Source organism: Procambarus clarkii, chromosome 24 (genome assembly GCF_040958095.1).
Source record: "Procambarus clarkii isolate CNS0578487 chromosome 24, FALCON_Pclarkii_2.0, whole genome shotgun sequence".
Taxonomy (NCBI): domain Eukaryota; kingdom Metazoa; phylum Arthropoda; class Malacostraca; order Decapoda; family Cambaridae; genus Procambarus; species Procambarus clarkii.
Window position 1 is genome coordinate 43,362,486 of NC_091173.1, and position 16,584 is coordinate 43,379,069.

General features: G+C 49.2%; 1 protein-coding gene across 1 annotated transcript; it reads right to left on the bottom strand.

Moving 5' to 3' along the window:
• Positions 1 to 15,943: 15,943 nt before the first annotated feature.
• Positions 15,944 to 16,357, bottom strand: LOC138368058 (uncharacterized). The gene has a single exon (XM_069330355.1). It carries the CDS (start codon positions 16,355 to 16,357, stop codon positions 15,944 to 15,946), a length of 414 nt encoding a protein of 137 aa, XP_069186456.1.
• Between the last annotated feature and the right edge of the window lie 227 nt (positions 16,358 to 16,584).

A 16,584-nucleotide genomic window follows, 5' to 3' on the forward strand; every position in this document is an offset into this window, starting at 1 on the left:
TGCAAGCTCCAAGGAATATATAATACAAAACTTTAGTCAGCCAAATGAGTACTTGCCCTATGATATATATTATAACATTTTGTGTGTGAATGTTTTTATTATTCTTGTATTCCATTATGTGGGATATTTTGGAGTAAGGAATATTTTAATAATAATATGTTCGTATTTATTTGTTATTATATGTTATTATTAAATTAAATTAATAATTTATTTCACCTTTATAGGGCCCATTTCTACTATAATGGCCCAGTTATAGTAACTTCAGGTCTGGGTACTATGTACTGACCACCTGCTCTCCTCCCATGATTGTATCCATGATTTAATCATAAGTCGAAAATCTAGACTTTGATCCACGTCTTCACTGAGTTACAACTTCAGTTTCAACACTTTCTTTTGGAGTGTGAGGTTCACATAATCCAGTGCTCGTCTGGTTATTTTTCCTCAGTGGTCTCACACTGAGCTCCTCTTGAGTACACGAACTTATCCACTGAATCTGCATTAAACAAACTTCATTTGAGCTTCATCATCCACATATTTACTGATGTCTTCGATTTACTAATCTATTTAACCTTTTTCTCTTAAAAACCAAATTAATTGATGATCATGACTAATTCCTTCTTCAAAATTATAATATGTTCTTGAATGTCTGAGTTTGATTAGAATCAGGTGCACTATAATCAGGTAAAATAACAATTGCTTCAAAGTTTTGCACTACGGCCTCACCGCAGCCCGTGCTACTTGGAACTTTATGTTCCAGGTAGTGAATCTTAAACAACAACACAACCAATGCGAAAACCACAGTTTAAAATAAATGTTAAGCTTTAGTAAAGGCACTATGTTATCGCCTGGAGGAACAGTGCAGAGAGGCAAGGCAATTACCATTAATTACCCTCTCGGGCTCCTCTGCGAGGGTTATAATCTTTAACGAGGGAATATTTTATCCTCAGTGGCAAAAAAATAAAACTGTATATATATCTACTATTTGCTGATTTTTATATGAATAGCTGAGAAGGCTGAAGTTTATCGTCAGTAGCAAGTGATCTGAATTAATATGTTCGGGTTTCTGTCAAATTTATATATATTATAATTTGTGTTTTTCTTAGTGTATCTAAGATTCAACTGTATCAGATTCAACAGAATCTGTGTATCGACAGATACAAAGATAACAACTATGCCAAGATTGATGGTAATCTTGGGCATAGTTATTTTATCAAATCAACTCACTTTGTAGAGCCACGTGAGCAACACAAATGCGAACAAGCCTGAATTGTCCCCAGGCATATACGTAACCCGAAAACTCCACACCCCAGAAGTTACTCGAACCCATACTGCCAAGAGCACTATGCATCTTGTGTACATAGACATAGACGACGTTGGTTTCCTTCAAAGCGTTCTGCTTGGCGTCTGGGAAGTTTTTCATGAGTAGATTGGCCGTTTTGTTTGGTTTTATAATAAATTATCAAATTGTATTTTCTGATTATTGTCTGTAGGGATAACGTTCCTATCATCAATATCTTTCAGGACCCTTTTCTCCGTTTTATGAACCGTCGAAAAGAAGTTCCTGTAAAACAGTGTAATAAGGTATAGGTATAAGTGTTGTTTTGGTTGACTCTTAAGAGGTTGCATGGCGTTTCACCTTTCTTTTTATGATGTCTTCAACGAAACCGTTAGAGAAGCCGTTGTTGACTAGGACCTGCCTTACCCTACAGAGTTCTTCATCGACTTGCTTCCATCCTGAGCTGTGACTGAGAGCACGGTCGACGTAAGCGTTGACAACACCACTTGTACCTGTCTGGGCAGTCACTATTGGCATTGAAGCACAGTCCTATGTTTGTTTCCTTAGTGTTGACGGCAGTGTAGTGTAGACTGTAACTGTCACGGAAAGGAGCGGAGACTTCAACACTGCAGTCTACACTAGGGGAACAAACATAGGAATGTGCCTCAATGCCAATAGTGGTTTATATAACACTAACGAGAGATAAATAATTAAATGATTTCTTAAATCTCTATTAAACAATAGATTTTATACAAAATTTGAAAATATCGTGAGTTACTTTATAATTTATTGAAAGACTTTAGTTTTGTTTTTTCTCCTTTGGTCAAAATACATTTTAGTTCCAAAATTACAAATAGACGGAAACTCACATCTCACACATACTAAACCGGAACGCATATTTCATATGTTTGATGAGCATATAGAAAGTTGTTGAAAACTGTGTTTAGTGAACATTCAGATACTCGTGGAAAAAAAATTACTAATTATTAATAGCAGAGTTATAAGCTTAAATAAGAGTCTAATTAAATATACAAATTTGTTAAATTATTATACATGTCGCTAGCCATTACTGGCATTCTACAAAATAGGGTCAGTCCAAAAATAATGGATATATTTAGCGAAAATTCAGAGGTATATTAACCTGCATGAAAACATTATTTACAACAAAAAGTGCAGTTGCATTGCATAGAAAAGGCTTCCGCTAAATAATATCAAAGACGATAATATGAAAGTATGGCGAATGAAGAAAAGGAAGAATAACAGGAACTATATAAAGAATAAGAGAGAAATTTGTATCTTGGAGCAGTAGCTAAAGGCAAAAAACTCAACATATCCCTAAAGTGGATCCCATCTCCATGTTGGAATCTCATTAAATTAGAAAGTCGATGAAATTGCAAAATTGGCCAGTCGTTATCCAGTGATACATAAAACAATCCAACCCAGCCGAGAGTACATAAAAAAACATTATCACCAAAAACTCACATATTGCAGAACAAAATTAATTAAAGAACTCGAATGTTAATTAATATGCCGCTATAATAATCAGTGGATTATTAATTAAAGCAATAATCCGTTGTGAGGAAGACGCCGAATATTGCTCACGGTTCTATGTATTGAGTATGATACTGGGGTACACTTTGGGTGTGTATGTGGAGAGTGTATTCATGAGTATGTGAGTTTGTATGTATGCATGAGTATATGTGTATGTGGAGAGTGTATACATGAGTATGTATGGAAGTGGAGAGTTATACTACCGTTTGCCACTCAGGTCTATCTCGTCACATCAACCACCCATCAACTAACTATAACTGGGTCATTAAGGTTCACCTTCCCAGTGATCACCATGTGAATAGAAATCTGCCCTTCGGCACTCTTAGCCTAGCCACCAAACACAATGGAGAAGCAGGATACCCCTCAACATTCATATGGATTTAATGTGACACTCTGCCTTGGCAGTACTTCGGCAGTGGCACTGTGGGCCACTGCTAACACTCTCTGGAGCCAGGGCTATTGGGCCGGTATCAATACAGGCTCTAGAGACACTCACTGCCTCAGACATAACCCGGAAAATATATACAGCCTCGCCTCACTTCCACCTGCATTCCCCACCGCGTATTGGTTATGTTAATATTTAGGTTTAGCTCGAATACTGAGCTAGCGCCAATGAAGACCAGAGAGAGGAATTACGGAAAAAAACGCTCTATAAAAATCACATTTGATAACAAATCAACCGGCGAAGGATATAGAACTCCTCTCAAATGAAATAATTAAATGGCCGATAGCCAACTGACCCGTTAGGCTGCTCCGAACGGCAGGGCATCAGATATTACTCTATTTATTTCGCTGGCTTGAGTGTCATAAAAATACTTGATTAAAACGATCATGAACTCTAAGCAACAACTAACAAGTCTTATCACTTAATCTCTTCAATTACTCAAATAATAGTGTCCACGATAGTCACAGAAATCACACAAGCCTCACCCTCATCTAGATCACTAAGCTTCCACACATACACACACACACACACACACCCTCATCTTGATCACTAAGCTTCCACACACACACACACCCTCATTTAGATCACTAAGCTTCCACACACACACACACACACACCCTCATCTAGATCACTAAGCTTCCACACACACACCCTCATCTAGATCACTAAGCTTCCACACACACACACACACACACACCCTCATCTAGATCACTAAGCTTCCACACACACACACACACACACCCTCATCTAGATCACTAAGCTTCCACACACACACACACACACACCCTCATCTAGATCACTAAGCTTCCACACACACACACACACACACCCTCATTTAGATCACTAAGCTTCCACACACATATACACCCTCATCTAGATCACTAAGCTTCCACACACACACATCCTCATCTAGATCACTAAGCTTCCACACACACACACACACACACACAAATACTTGAAAGAATAATTAGGCTAAGACTTGTTGAGCACCTGGAGAGCATTGGGTTTGTAAACAAGCACCAACATGGGTTCTGGACAGGGAAATCATGCCTAACAAACCTTTTAGAATTCTATGATAAAGTAACAAGGATAAGGCAGGACAGAGAAGGCTGGGCAGACTGCATATTTCTTGACTGCCAAAAGGCCTTTGATACGGTACCGCACATGAGACTGCTATACAAACTTGAGAGGCAGGCAGGAGTAAGCGGAAAGGCCCTAGTATGGGTGAAGAACTACCTAACAGGAAGGAGCCAGAGGGTAATGGTAAGGGGCGAAAAGTCGGACTGGCGAACAGTAACAAGTGGAGTACCTCAAGGATCGGTGCTGGGACCAATCCTCTTTCTAATTTACGTAAATGATATGTTTACAGGAGTGGAATCATACATGTCGATGTTTGCAGATGACGCAAAATTAATGAGAAGAGTTGTGACAGACGAGGATTGTAGGATCCTCCAAGAGGACTTAAACAGGCTGCAGAGATGGTCAGAGAAATGGCTACTGGAGTTTAACACCAGTAAATGTAAAGTTATGGAAATGGGATCAGGTGACAGGAGACCAAAGGGACAGTACACAATGAAGGGGAACAGCCTACCTGTAACGATTCGAGAAAGAGACCTGGGAGTGGATGTGACACCTAATCTAACTCCTGAGGCACATATAAATAGGATAACGACAGCAGCGTACTCTACACTGGCGAAAATTAGAACTTCATTCAGAAACCTAAATGAGGAAGCTTTTAGGGCGCTTTACACTGCCTACGTGAGACCCGTCTTAGAGTATGCCGCGCCATCATGGAGCCCCCACCTGAAGAAACACATAAAGAAACTGGAGAAGGTTCAGAGGTTTGCGACGAGGCTTGTCCCAGAGCTACGAGGGATGGGATATGAAGAGCGGCTGAAGGAACTGAACCTTACAACACTAGAGAAAAGAAGGGAGAGAGGAGATATGATAGGGACATATAAAATACTCAGGGGAATTGACAAAGTGGAAATAGATCAAATGTTCACACGTAATAATAACAGAACGAGGGGACATGGGTGGAAACTGGAAACTCAGATGAGTCACAGAGATGTTAGGAAGTTTTCTTTTAGCGTGAGAGTAGTAGAAAAATGGAATGCACTTGGGGAACAGGTTGTGGAAGCAAATACTATTCATACTTTTAAAACTAGGTATGATAGGGAAATGGGACAGGAGTCATTGCTGTAAACAACCGATAGCTAGAAAGGCGGGATCCAAGAGTCAATGCTCGATCCTGCAAGCACATATAGGTGAGTACATATAGGTGAGTACACACACACACACACACACACACACACACACACACACACACACACAATTGTTCAGTCAGGGGAAAAGGCATCAACACCTGGGATAGGACCTTACTATCCCCCCCCCCTCTTGACCCCACCATCTGACCTGACCTGACTTAGTCGCCATCTCCACCCCCCCCCCCAACCCCCAGTCCCCCGCATCGCCCATACACACACTCTTCCCCCTCCCCACTCTCCCTCTCTCCCACTCCCTCTCTCCCACTATCTCTCTCCTGCTCTCTCTCTCATGCTCTCTCTCTCTCTCTCTCTCTCTCTCTCTCTCTCTCTCTCTCTCTCTCTCTCTCTCTCTCTCTCTCTCTCTCTCTCTCTCTCTCTCTCTCTCCCTCTCTCCCTCCCTCCCTCCCTCCCTCCCTCCCTCCCCCTCTCCCTCCCTCTCTTTCCTTCCCCCTCTCCCTCCCTCTCTTTCCTTCCCCCTCCTTCCCCCTCTCCATCCCTCTCTTTCCTTCCCCCTCTCCCTCCCTCTCTTTCCTTCCCCCTCCCTCTCTGCCCACACACACACACACACACCTCCCCCCCTCTCTCCCTCACCCGCTCTCTCCCTCACCCGCTCTCTTCCTCACCCGCCCTCTCCCTCACCCGCTCTCTCCCTCACCCACTCTCTCCCTCTTCTCTCTCTCCCTCCCGCCTCTCTCCCCATCTCCTCCCCCCCCTCCCCTTCTACTTTCTTCTCACTTCAGTGGAAGGGTCGGATCCAATTTATCTCTCCCTTTATCACTCCCTTTCTCTCTCTCCCTTTCTCTCTCTCATCCTCTCTCTCTCTCTCTCCCTCCCCCATCCCAACAGGGTCAAGCATGGCAGCCAGAGGTCCCAGGGGAACAGGAAAGAGCCAAGGTGACGAGATGAAGGAAATGTTCGCCCAGTTTCTGGAGGACATCACGAGTGAGATGCAAGAAATGATGCAGGAAATGAAGAACGAAATAAGCAACCTGAAAAGAGAGCTGACAGCAGCATAGGAGGAGATTAGAGCCCTCAAAGAGAAAGGTATCGAGGCTGAGAATCAGAAAACCACCCAGGGAGAAGGTGGTAATAGTTTTCTGGATGAGAATGCCACAATAAAAGCAACATTTGCGGAAATACTAAAAAAAATAACTCTGAAGTAATAACTGCAGTGATGGAGGTGGCCATGAAAGCAGCCACCTCGCAGGAGGCGGCACGCTCCACTAGCCAACTGCTGGAAAGGAACAGATCAGTGGTTGCTGTGGGTATTAAGGAGCAGGAAGGATCTAATAGGACAGAGTGGAATGACAAGGACAAAGCAGCAGTGAATGAAGTACTAAAGGCACTAGATATGGAAGGGGCTGAGCATAGCATTGAGAAGGTTTTCAGGCTAGGCCGGTACAACAAAGACCGAGACCGAATGATAAAGAAAGTGTTTGCAAACGAGAACACAAAGGAGAAGATCCTATCAAGGAAGAGCTCCCTGAAAAACGTGGGAAAATTAAAAAATGTATTCCTCCAGAGAGACATGACAAGGGAGGAGAGAGCCGTGGCGGCAGAAGCAAGGAAGAGGCGCAGGGCGAGAGGGGAAAACCAGGAAGTCACAGCTCCCAACACAACACCCCCAGAGGCGAGGGGGGAACCCACAACCAGCTACCCAGTAACACCAGAAGGGAGGACAACCCTGCCTCCCTCCTCTGCATAGAAAACCCCCCTACCCCAAACCCTCCCTGCCCCCACTCAAATGTTCAGCCAAATTTCCCTCTTCTCACACCCAATCCCAACCCTTCTACCCCTCCCCTCCTCCCGAGTCCTCCCTCCCCCCCTTTCCTTCCCGTCCTCCCTCCCCTTTCACCCCATACCCTCCCTGTCCCTCCCCCTTCACTGGATCCCCCGCCCCTCATCCCAGTATCCTCTGAGACCCTGTTATCCACCTCACAGGTCCTCACACCCATGGAACAGCCTCCCCCACCAGCAGAACACTCACCAAGGAGGCGATTTGAGAAGGGACAGAAGAAAGTGAGCCTCAAAGCGATGTACACTAACATAGATGGAATTACAAATAAAGCAAATGAGCTTGGAGAACTGGTACTAGAGGAAAACCCAGACATAATAGCCCTCACAGAAACAAAGATCACGAAAACGATAACAAATGCAGTGTTCCCACAGGACTATTATGTTATGAGGAAAGAGAGGGAAGGAAGAGGTGGGGGTGGTGTAGCTCTGCTGGTAAGAAAAGGCTGGGATTTTGAGGAGATGGATATTCAGGGCTGCGAAGGTTTCAGTGACTACATAGCAGGTACTGTAACAAATGGAGGTAAAAAAATTATAGTCGCAGTCATATATAATCCACCACCAAATGACAGAAGACCTAGACAGGAATATGATAGAAACAACATGGCCACCATTAACATAATAGAAAGAGCAGCTTCTGTTGCTAGCAGGAATGGATCTGGACTACTAATTATAGGAGACTTCAATCATGGGAAGATAGATTGGAAGAACAGAGACCCGCATGGAGGACCAGAAACATGAAGGGCTAAGCTGCTGGACGTGGCAACAAGAAACTTTCTAAGCCAGCACATCAAAGAACCAACAAGAATGAGAGGAGAAGATGAACCAGCAATGCTTGATTTGATATTTACCCTAAATGAATGGGATATAAGGGAAGTTAAGATGGAAGCGCCCTTGGGAATGAGTGACCACAGTGTATTGAACTTTGAGTACCTGGTAGAACTAGGACTTATCTCCCCCCAAAAAGAACTAGGAATCAAAAGGCTGGCATACCGAAAGGGGAATTATGAACAGATGAGAAGTTTCCTAAGTGAAATACCTTGGGACACAGACCTCAGAGACAAGTCTGTACAGGGTATGATGGACTATGTTACCCAAAAGTGTCAGGAGGCAGTAAACAGGTTCATCCCGGCCCAAAGGGAAAAATCCGAGAAGCAACAGAAGAATCCATGGTATAATAGGGCATGTATGGAAGCGAAGAAACTGAACAAAAAGGCGTGGAGGAACTTCCGGAATAACAGAACACCAGAAAGCAGAGAGAGATACCAGAGAACCAGGAATGAGTACGTCAGGGTGAGAAGAGAAGCAGAGAAAAATTTTGAAAATGATATAGCAAACAAAGCCAAGACCGAACCAAAGCTACTCCACAGTCACATCAGAAGGAAAACAACAGTGAAAGAACAGGTATTGAAACTTAGAACAGGCGAGGACAGGTATACAGAGAATGACAGAGAGGTGTGTGAGGAACTCAACAAGAGGTTCCAGGAGGTCTTCTCAATAGAACAGGGTGAGGTCACTGTTCTAGGAGAAAGAGAAGTAAACCAGGCGGCCTTGGAGGAGTTCGAAATTACGAGAGAGGAGGTCAAGAGACACCTGCTGGATCTGGATGTTAGAAAGGCTGTTGGTCCAGATGGGATCTCACCATGGGTACTGAAAGAGTGTGCAGAGGCACTTTGCTTGCCACTCTCCATAGTGTATAGTAAGTCACTAGAGACGGGAGACCTACCAGAAATATGGAAGACGGCGAATGTGGTCCCAATATACAAAAAGGGCGACAGACAAGAGGCACTGAACTACAGGCCAGTGTCCTTGACTTGTATACCATGCAAGGTGATGGAGAAGATCGTGAGAAAAAACCTGGTAACACATCTGGAGAAAAGGGACTTCGTGACAAATCGCCAACATGGATTCAGTGAGGGTAAATCTTGCCTTACAGGCTTGATAGAATTCTACGATCAGGTGACACAGATTAAGCAAGAAAGAGAGGGCTGGGCGGACTGCATTTTCTTGGATTGTCGGAAAGCCTTTGACACAGTACCGCATAAGAGGCTGGTACATAAGCTGGAGAGACAGGCAGGTGTAGCTGGTAAGGTGCTCCAGTGGATAAGGGAGTATCTAAGCAATAGGAAGCAGAGAGTTACGGTGAGGGGTGAGACCTCCGATTGGCGTGAAGTCACCAGTGGAGTCCCACAGGGCTCTGTACTCGGTCCTATCTTGTTTCTGATATATGTAAATGATCTCCCGGAGGGTATCGATTCATTTCTCTCAATGTTTGCGGACGATGTTAAAATTATGAGAAGGATTAAAACAGAAGAGGACTGTTTGAGGCTTCAAGAAGACCTAGACAAGCTGAAGGAATGGTCGAACAAATGGTTGTTAGAGATTAACCCAACCAAATGTAATGTAATGAAGATAGGTGTAGGGAGCAGGAGGCCAGAAACAAAGTATCATCTGGGAGAGGAAATTCTTCAGGAGTCAGAGAAGGAAAAAGACTTGGGAGTTGATATCACGCCAGACCTGTCTCCTGCAGCACATATCAAGCGGATAACATCAGCGGCATATACCAGGCTGGCCAACATACGAACGGCATTCAGAAACTTGTGTAAAGAATCATTCAGAACTTTGTATACCACATATGTCAGGCCAATCCTGGAGTATGCAGCCCCAGCATGGAGTCCATATCTAGTCAAGGATAAGACTAAACTGGAAAAGGTTCAAAGGTTTGCCACCAGACTAGTACCCGAGCTGAGGGGTATGAGCTACGAGGAGAGACTACGGGAATTAAACCTCACTTCGCTGGAAGACAGAAGAGTTAGGGGGGACATGATCACCACATTCAAGATTCTGAAGGGGATTGATAGGGTAGATAAAGACAGTCTATTTAACACAAGGCGAACACGCACAAGGGGACACAGGTGGAAACTGAGTGCCCAAATGAGCCACAGAGATATTAGAAAAAACTTTTTTAGTGTCAGAGTGGTTGACAAATGGTATGCATTAGGGGGTGATGTGGTGGAGGCTGACTCCATACACAGTTTCAAGTGTAGATATGACAGAGCCCGATAGGCTCAGGAATCTGTACACCTGTTGATTGACGGTTGAGAGGCGGGACCAAAGAGCCAGAGCTCAACCCCCGCAAACACAACTAGGTGAGTACAACTAGGTGAGTACACCACCCTCCACGGTGGCCAGGACGCACCACCCTCCATAGTGGCCAGGACATACCACCCTCCACGGTGGCCAGGACACAGCACCCTCCACGGTGGCCAGGACACCACCCTCCACGGTGGCCAGGACACACCACCCTCCACGGTGGCCAGGACACACCACCCTCCACGGTGGCCAGGACACACCTCCCTCCACGGTGGCCAGGACACACCACCCTCCATTGTGGCCAGGACACACCACCCTCCACTGTGGCCAGGACTCCATCTTCCACGGTGGCCAGAACACACCACCCTCCATGGTGGCCAGGACACACCACCCTCCACGGTGGCCAGGACACACCACCCTCCATGGTGGCCAGGACACACCACCCTCCATGGTGGCCAGGACACACCACCCTCCACGGTGGCCAGGACACACCACCCTCCACGGTGGCCAGGACTCACCACCCTCCACGGTGGCCAGGACACACCACCCTCCACGGTGGCCAGGTCACACCTCCCTCCACGGTGGCCAGGACACACCACCCTCCACGGTGGCCAGGACACCACCCTCCATGGTGGCCAGGACACACCACCCTCCATGGTGGCCAGGACACACCACCCTCCATGGTGGCCAGGACACACCACCCTCCATGGAGGCCAGGACACACCACCCTCCATGGTGGCCAGGACACACCACCCTCCACGGTGGCCAGGACACACCACCCTCCACGGTGGCCAGGACACACCTCCCTCCACGGTGGCCAGGACACACCACCCTCCACGGTGGCCAGGACACACCACCCTCCACGGTGTCCAGGACACACCACCCTCCATGGTGGCCAGGACACACCACCCTCCACGGTGGCCAGGACACACCACCCTCCACGGTGGCCAGGACACCACCCTCCACGGTGGCCAGGACACACCACCCTCCACGGTGGCCAGGACACACCACCCTCCACGGTGGCCAGGACACACCACGCTCCACGGTGGCCAGGACACACCACCCTCCACGGTGGCCAGGACACACCACCCTCCACGGTGGCCAGGACACACCACCCTCCACGGTGGCCAGGACACACCACCCTCCACGGTGGCCAGGACACACCACCCTCCACGGTGGCCAGGACACCACCCTCCATGGTGGCCAGGACACACCACGCTACATGGTGGCCAGGACACACCTCCCTCCACGGTGGCCAGGACACACCACGCTACATGGTGGCCAGGACACACCTCCCTCCACGGTGGCCAAGACACACCTCCCTCCACTGTGGCCAGGACTCCATCTTCCACGGTGGCCAGAACACACCACCCTACATGGTGGCCAGGACACAGCACCCTACACGGTGGCCAGGACACACCACCCTCCATGGTGGCCAGGACACCACCCTCCACGGTGGCCAGGACACACCACCCTCCACGGTGGCCAGGACACACCTCCCTCCACGGTGGCCAGGACACACCTCCCTCCACGGTGGCCAGGACACACCACCCTCCACGGTGGCCAGGACACCACCCTCCATGGTGGCCAGGACACACCACCCTCCACGGTGGCCAGGACACAGCACCCTCCATTGTGGCCAGGACACACCACCCTCCACTGTGGCCAGGACTCCATCTTCCACGGTGGCCAGAACACACCACCCTCCATGGTGGCCAGGACACACCACCCTCCACGGTGGCCAGGACACACCACCCTCCATGGTGGCCAGGACACACCACCCTCCATGGTGGCCAGGACACACCACCCTCCACTGTGGCCAGGACTCCATCTTCCACGGTGGCCAGAACACACCACCCTCCATGGTGGCCAGGACACACCACCCTCCACGGTGGCCAGGACACACCACCCTCCATGGTGGCCAGGACACACCACCCTCCACGGTGGCCAGGACACACCACCCTCCATGGTGGCCAGGACACACCACCCTCCATGGTGGCCAGGACACACCACCCTCCACGGTGGCCAGGACACACCACCCTCCATGGTGGCCAGGACACCACCCTCCACGGTGGCCAGGACACACCACCCTCCACGGTGGCCAGGACACACCACCCTCCACGGTGGCCAGGACACACCTCCCTCCACGGTGGCCAGGACACACCACCCTCCACGGTGGCCAGGACACACCACCCTCCACGGTGGCCAGGACACACCACCCTCCACGGTGGCCAGGACACACCTCCCTCCACGGTGGCCAGGACACACCTCCCTCCACGGTGGCCAGGACACACCACCCTCCACGGTGGCCAGGACACCACCCTCCATGGTGGCCAGGACACACCACCCTCCACGGTGGCCAGGACACAGCACCCTCCATTGTGGCCAGGACACACCACCCTCCACTGTGGCCAGGACTCCATCTTCCACGGTGGCCAGAACACACCACCCTCCATGGTGGCCAGGACACACCACCCTCCACGGTGGCCAGGACACACCACCCTCCATGGTGGCCAGGACACACCACCCTCCATGGTGGCCAGGACACACCACCCTCCACGGTGGCCAGGACACACCACCCTCCACGGTGGCCAGGATACACCACCCTCCACGGTGGCCAGGACACACCTCCCTCCACGGTGGCCAGGACACACCTCCCTTAACGGTGGCCAGGACACACCACCCTCCACGGTGGCCAGGACACACCACCCTCCACAGTGGCCAGGACACCAGCCTCCACGGTGGCCAGGACATACCTCCCTCCACGGTGGCCAGGACACACCACCCTCCACGGTGGCCAGGACACCACCCTCCACGGTGGCCAGGACACACCACCCTCCACGGTGGCCAGGACACACCACCCTCCACGGTGGCCAGGACACCAGCCTCCACGGTGGCCAGGACATACCTCCCTCCACGGTGGCCAGGACACCAGCCTCGACGGTGGCCAGGACACACCTCCCTCCACTGTGGCCAGGACTCCATCTTCCACGTAGGCCAGAACACACCACCCTCCACGGTGGCCAGGACACACCTCCCTCCACTGTGGCCAGGACTCCATCTTCCACGGAGGCCAGGACACACCACCCTCCACGGTGGCCAGGACACCACCCTCCACGGTGGCCAGGACACACCACTCTCCATGGTGGCCAGGACATACCTCCCTCCACGGTGGCCAGGACACACCACCCTCCATGGTGGCCAGGACACACCACCCTCCATGGTGGCCAAGACACAACACCCTCCATGGTGGCCAGGACATACCTCCCTCCACGGTGGCCAGGACACACCACCCTCCATGGTGGCCAGGACACCACCCTCCATGGTGGCCAGGACACACCACCCTCCACGGTGGCCAGGACACACCACCCTCCACGGTGGCCAGGACACACCACCCTCCATGGTGGCCAGGACACACCTCCCTCCACGGTGGCCAGGACACACCACCCTCCACGGTGGCCAGGACACACCTCCCTCCACGGTGGCCAGGACACACCACCCTCCACGGTGGCCAGGACACACCACCCTCCATGGTGGCCAGGACACCACCCTCCATGGTGGCCAGGACACACCACCCTCCATGGTGGCCAGGACACACCACCCTCCACGGTGGCCAGGACACCACCCTCCATGGTGGCCAGGACACACCACCCTACCATCTCCTGTCCAGCCCAGGTGGTTTGACATGGTCCAAGTGAATGAAATGTTATTAACAACGATACGGTGTCAGCTTTTATATAACTAGGATGTGGATCACCTAACACCATTGGGCCAAAGTGGCACCAAACCAAAATGTGGTCCTGGAGAGGCTGTGGACAAAGCAGGGGTCTTAGTGTGGTCTACACAATAAAGACTGGATAAGATCACCAAGAACGTGTGAGTGTAGCGCTGCACAAACTGGTACAAGACTTAAGGAGAACTGTTCCATGGGATGACGAACAGGCAAGAACTGTTAGTGAGAAGACAAATGAATGGATTTATTGATACAAAGTGAGCGAGAGAGGCAACAAAATGGAAGAGTTATCAAAGAACGCGGCATGGAAAAGATTACATTTTAAATACACTGTGAATGAGGAAATACGGAAAAATAAACAATAATTTTTCGACCCAGGAAAATATTTAGGAAGAAGTAAGTAAGTGACCAATATATATGTTGAATGTTAAATGTTTCGAAGGAAGTTAGCAGGGGAAGGATACTAACAGAGTATAATTGGTGGCAATCATGAAGGAGGTGAGAATATCAATAACATACTGAAACTCCGGAAACCGAAAGATTTCATTTTAAGGAACATTTCGGCTGCGGTCGTGCGCATGTGTCTGCTGGTGCAAAACTTGCATAGAAAAAAAACATCACATGAGACCAGAAGGCATGGCAGGATGTGCAGAATACCCCTGTTAAAGAGCACAGGTGCAACAGGTACTCTGAAAGAGAACTCCATCAACATCAGAGCCCCGAGACTGTTCAACACGCTTCCACAACACATAAGGGGCATAACTGACCGACCCCTCACAGTGTTCAAGAGATAACTTGATAAGCACCTCCAAAGGATACTTGATCAACCGGGCTGTGATTCCTAGGTCAGGCTGCGAGCAGCTGGGTCCAACAGCCTGAATGACCAGACAATCAACCAGGAGGGCTGGTCAGCGACCGGACCGCGGTAACGTTGATCCCCGGAATGAACGTAAGGTAACCGCAGATAGCGGTTTAAGATTACCCAGGTGAGCAGTACATTGGCGGTAGATGTTTTTATGACTCATGTTTGGCTTCAGTAAGGTCATTCACTTCCAATTCACTTCCATTCAACTTCACTTCCTCAACCTCTGGGTGGCTAAGTCTCAGCCGCAGTTTGAAATGTTTATTTTCTGTATTTTGTTTAAGTTCCACTTGTCTGTCTAAAATTCTCTAAAATATAAACTTTGCTCTCCCTCTAAAACCTGTAACCCTTTTTCGTATGAGAATGAGCGAGGGAATTATCAGGGGAAAGCGCTAAGCTTTTACAACTATATATCACTTCGAAGGGGTCAGGATAAGGATTTGGGATGAGACGGGAGGAAGGAATGGTGCCCAACCACTTGGACGGTCGGGGATTGAACGCTGACCTGCATGAAGCGAGTTCGTATGAGAATGAGAATCCAAATTGGAGCCGTGCCTGTGATTCCCAGCTCTTCTATTGCTTCCCTTCAACAGAGTGAGGTTACAATATATATAAATGTGTGTTATGCCACAGAGCTTGAGACTGCAGCGGCTGCATTATGATCACTGTAGTGGACATCTGCAGTCATGACAGTATACTTTAATTCTTTGTCTGTCCTGAATTTCATGTATTTATCAAGCATGTCTTCAAGTTTAAAAACTAATTAAATTATTTGTCTTATAGATGTTAGCTGGTCTCCTGCACTCATATCATACCATGTTGCCATACCAATACTTCTGTGTATCCTGCCTGGAGTGTAATTTATCTTCTTTTAACTCTTTGTTCGAGGTCTAACTTGTCTGATAGTTTCATGACCTTGATCTTATCTCCTGTGATGATAATCTCCCTTCGTCCACTTGAAGAGCTCGGGTAAGTCTCCCTTCGTCCACTTGAAGAGCTCGGGTAAGTCTCCCTTCGTCCACTTGAAGAGCTCGGGTAAGTCTCCCTTCGTCCACTTGAAGAGCTCGGGTAAGTCTCCCTTCGTCCACTTGAAGAGCTCGGGTAAGTCTCCCTTCGTCCACTTGAAGAGCTCGGGTAAGTCTCCCTTCGTCCACTTGAAGAGCTCGGGTAAGTCTCCCTTCGTCCACTTGAAGAGCTCGGTTAAGTCTCCCTTCGTCCACTTGAAGAGCTCGGGTAAGTCTCCCCTCGTCCACTTGAAGAGCTCGGGTAAGTCTCCCCTCGTCCACTTGAAGAGCTCGGGTAAGTCTCCCCACGTCCACTTGAACAGCTTGGCCATGTCTCCCCTCGTCCACTTAAAGGGCTCACGCATGCCTCCCCCGTCCACTTGAAGAGCTTGGCCATGTCTCCCCTCGTCCACTTGAAGGGCTCGGGCATGTCTCCCCTCGTCCATTTGAAGAGCTCGGGCATGTCTCCCCTCGTCCACTTGAAGGGCTCGGGCATGTTTCCCCTCGTCCACTTGAAGAGCTCGGGCATGTCTCCCCTCGTCCACTTGAAGGGCTCGGG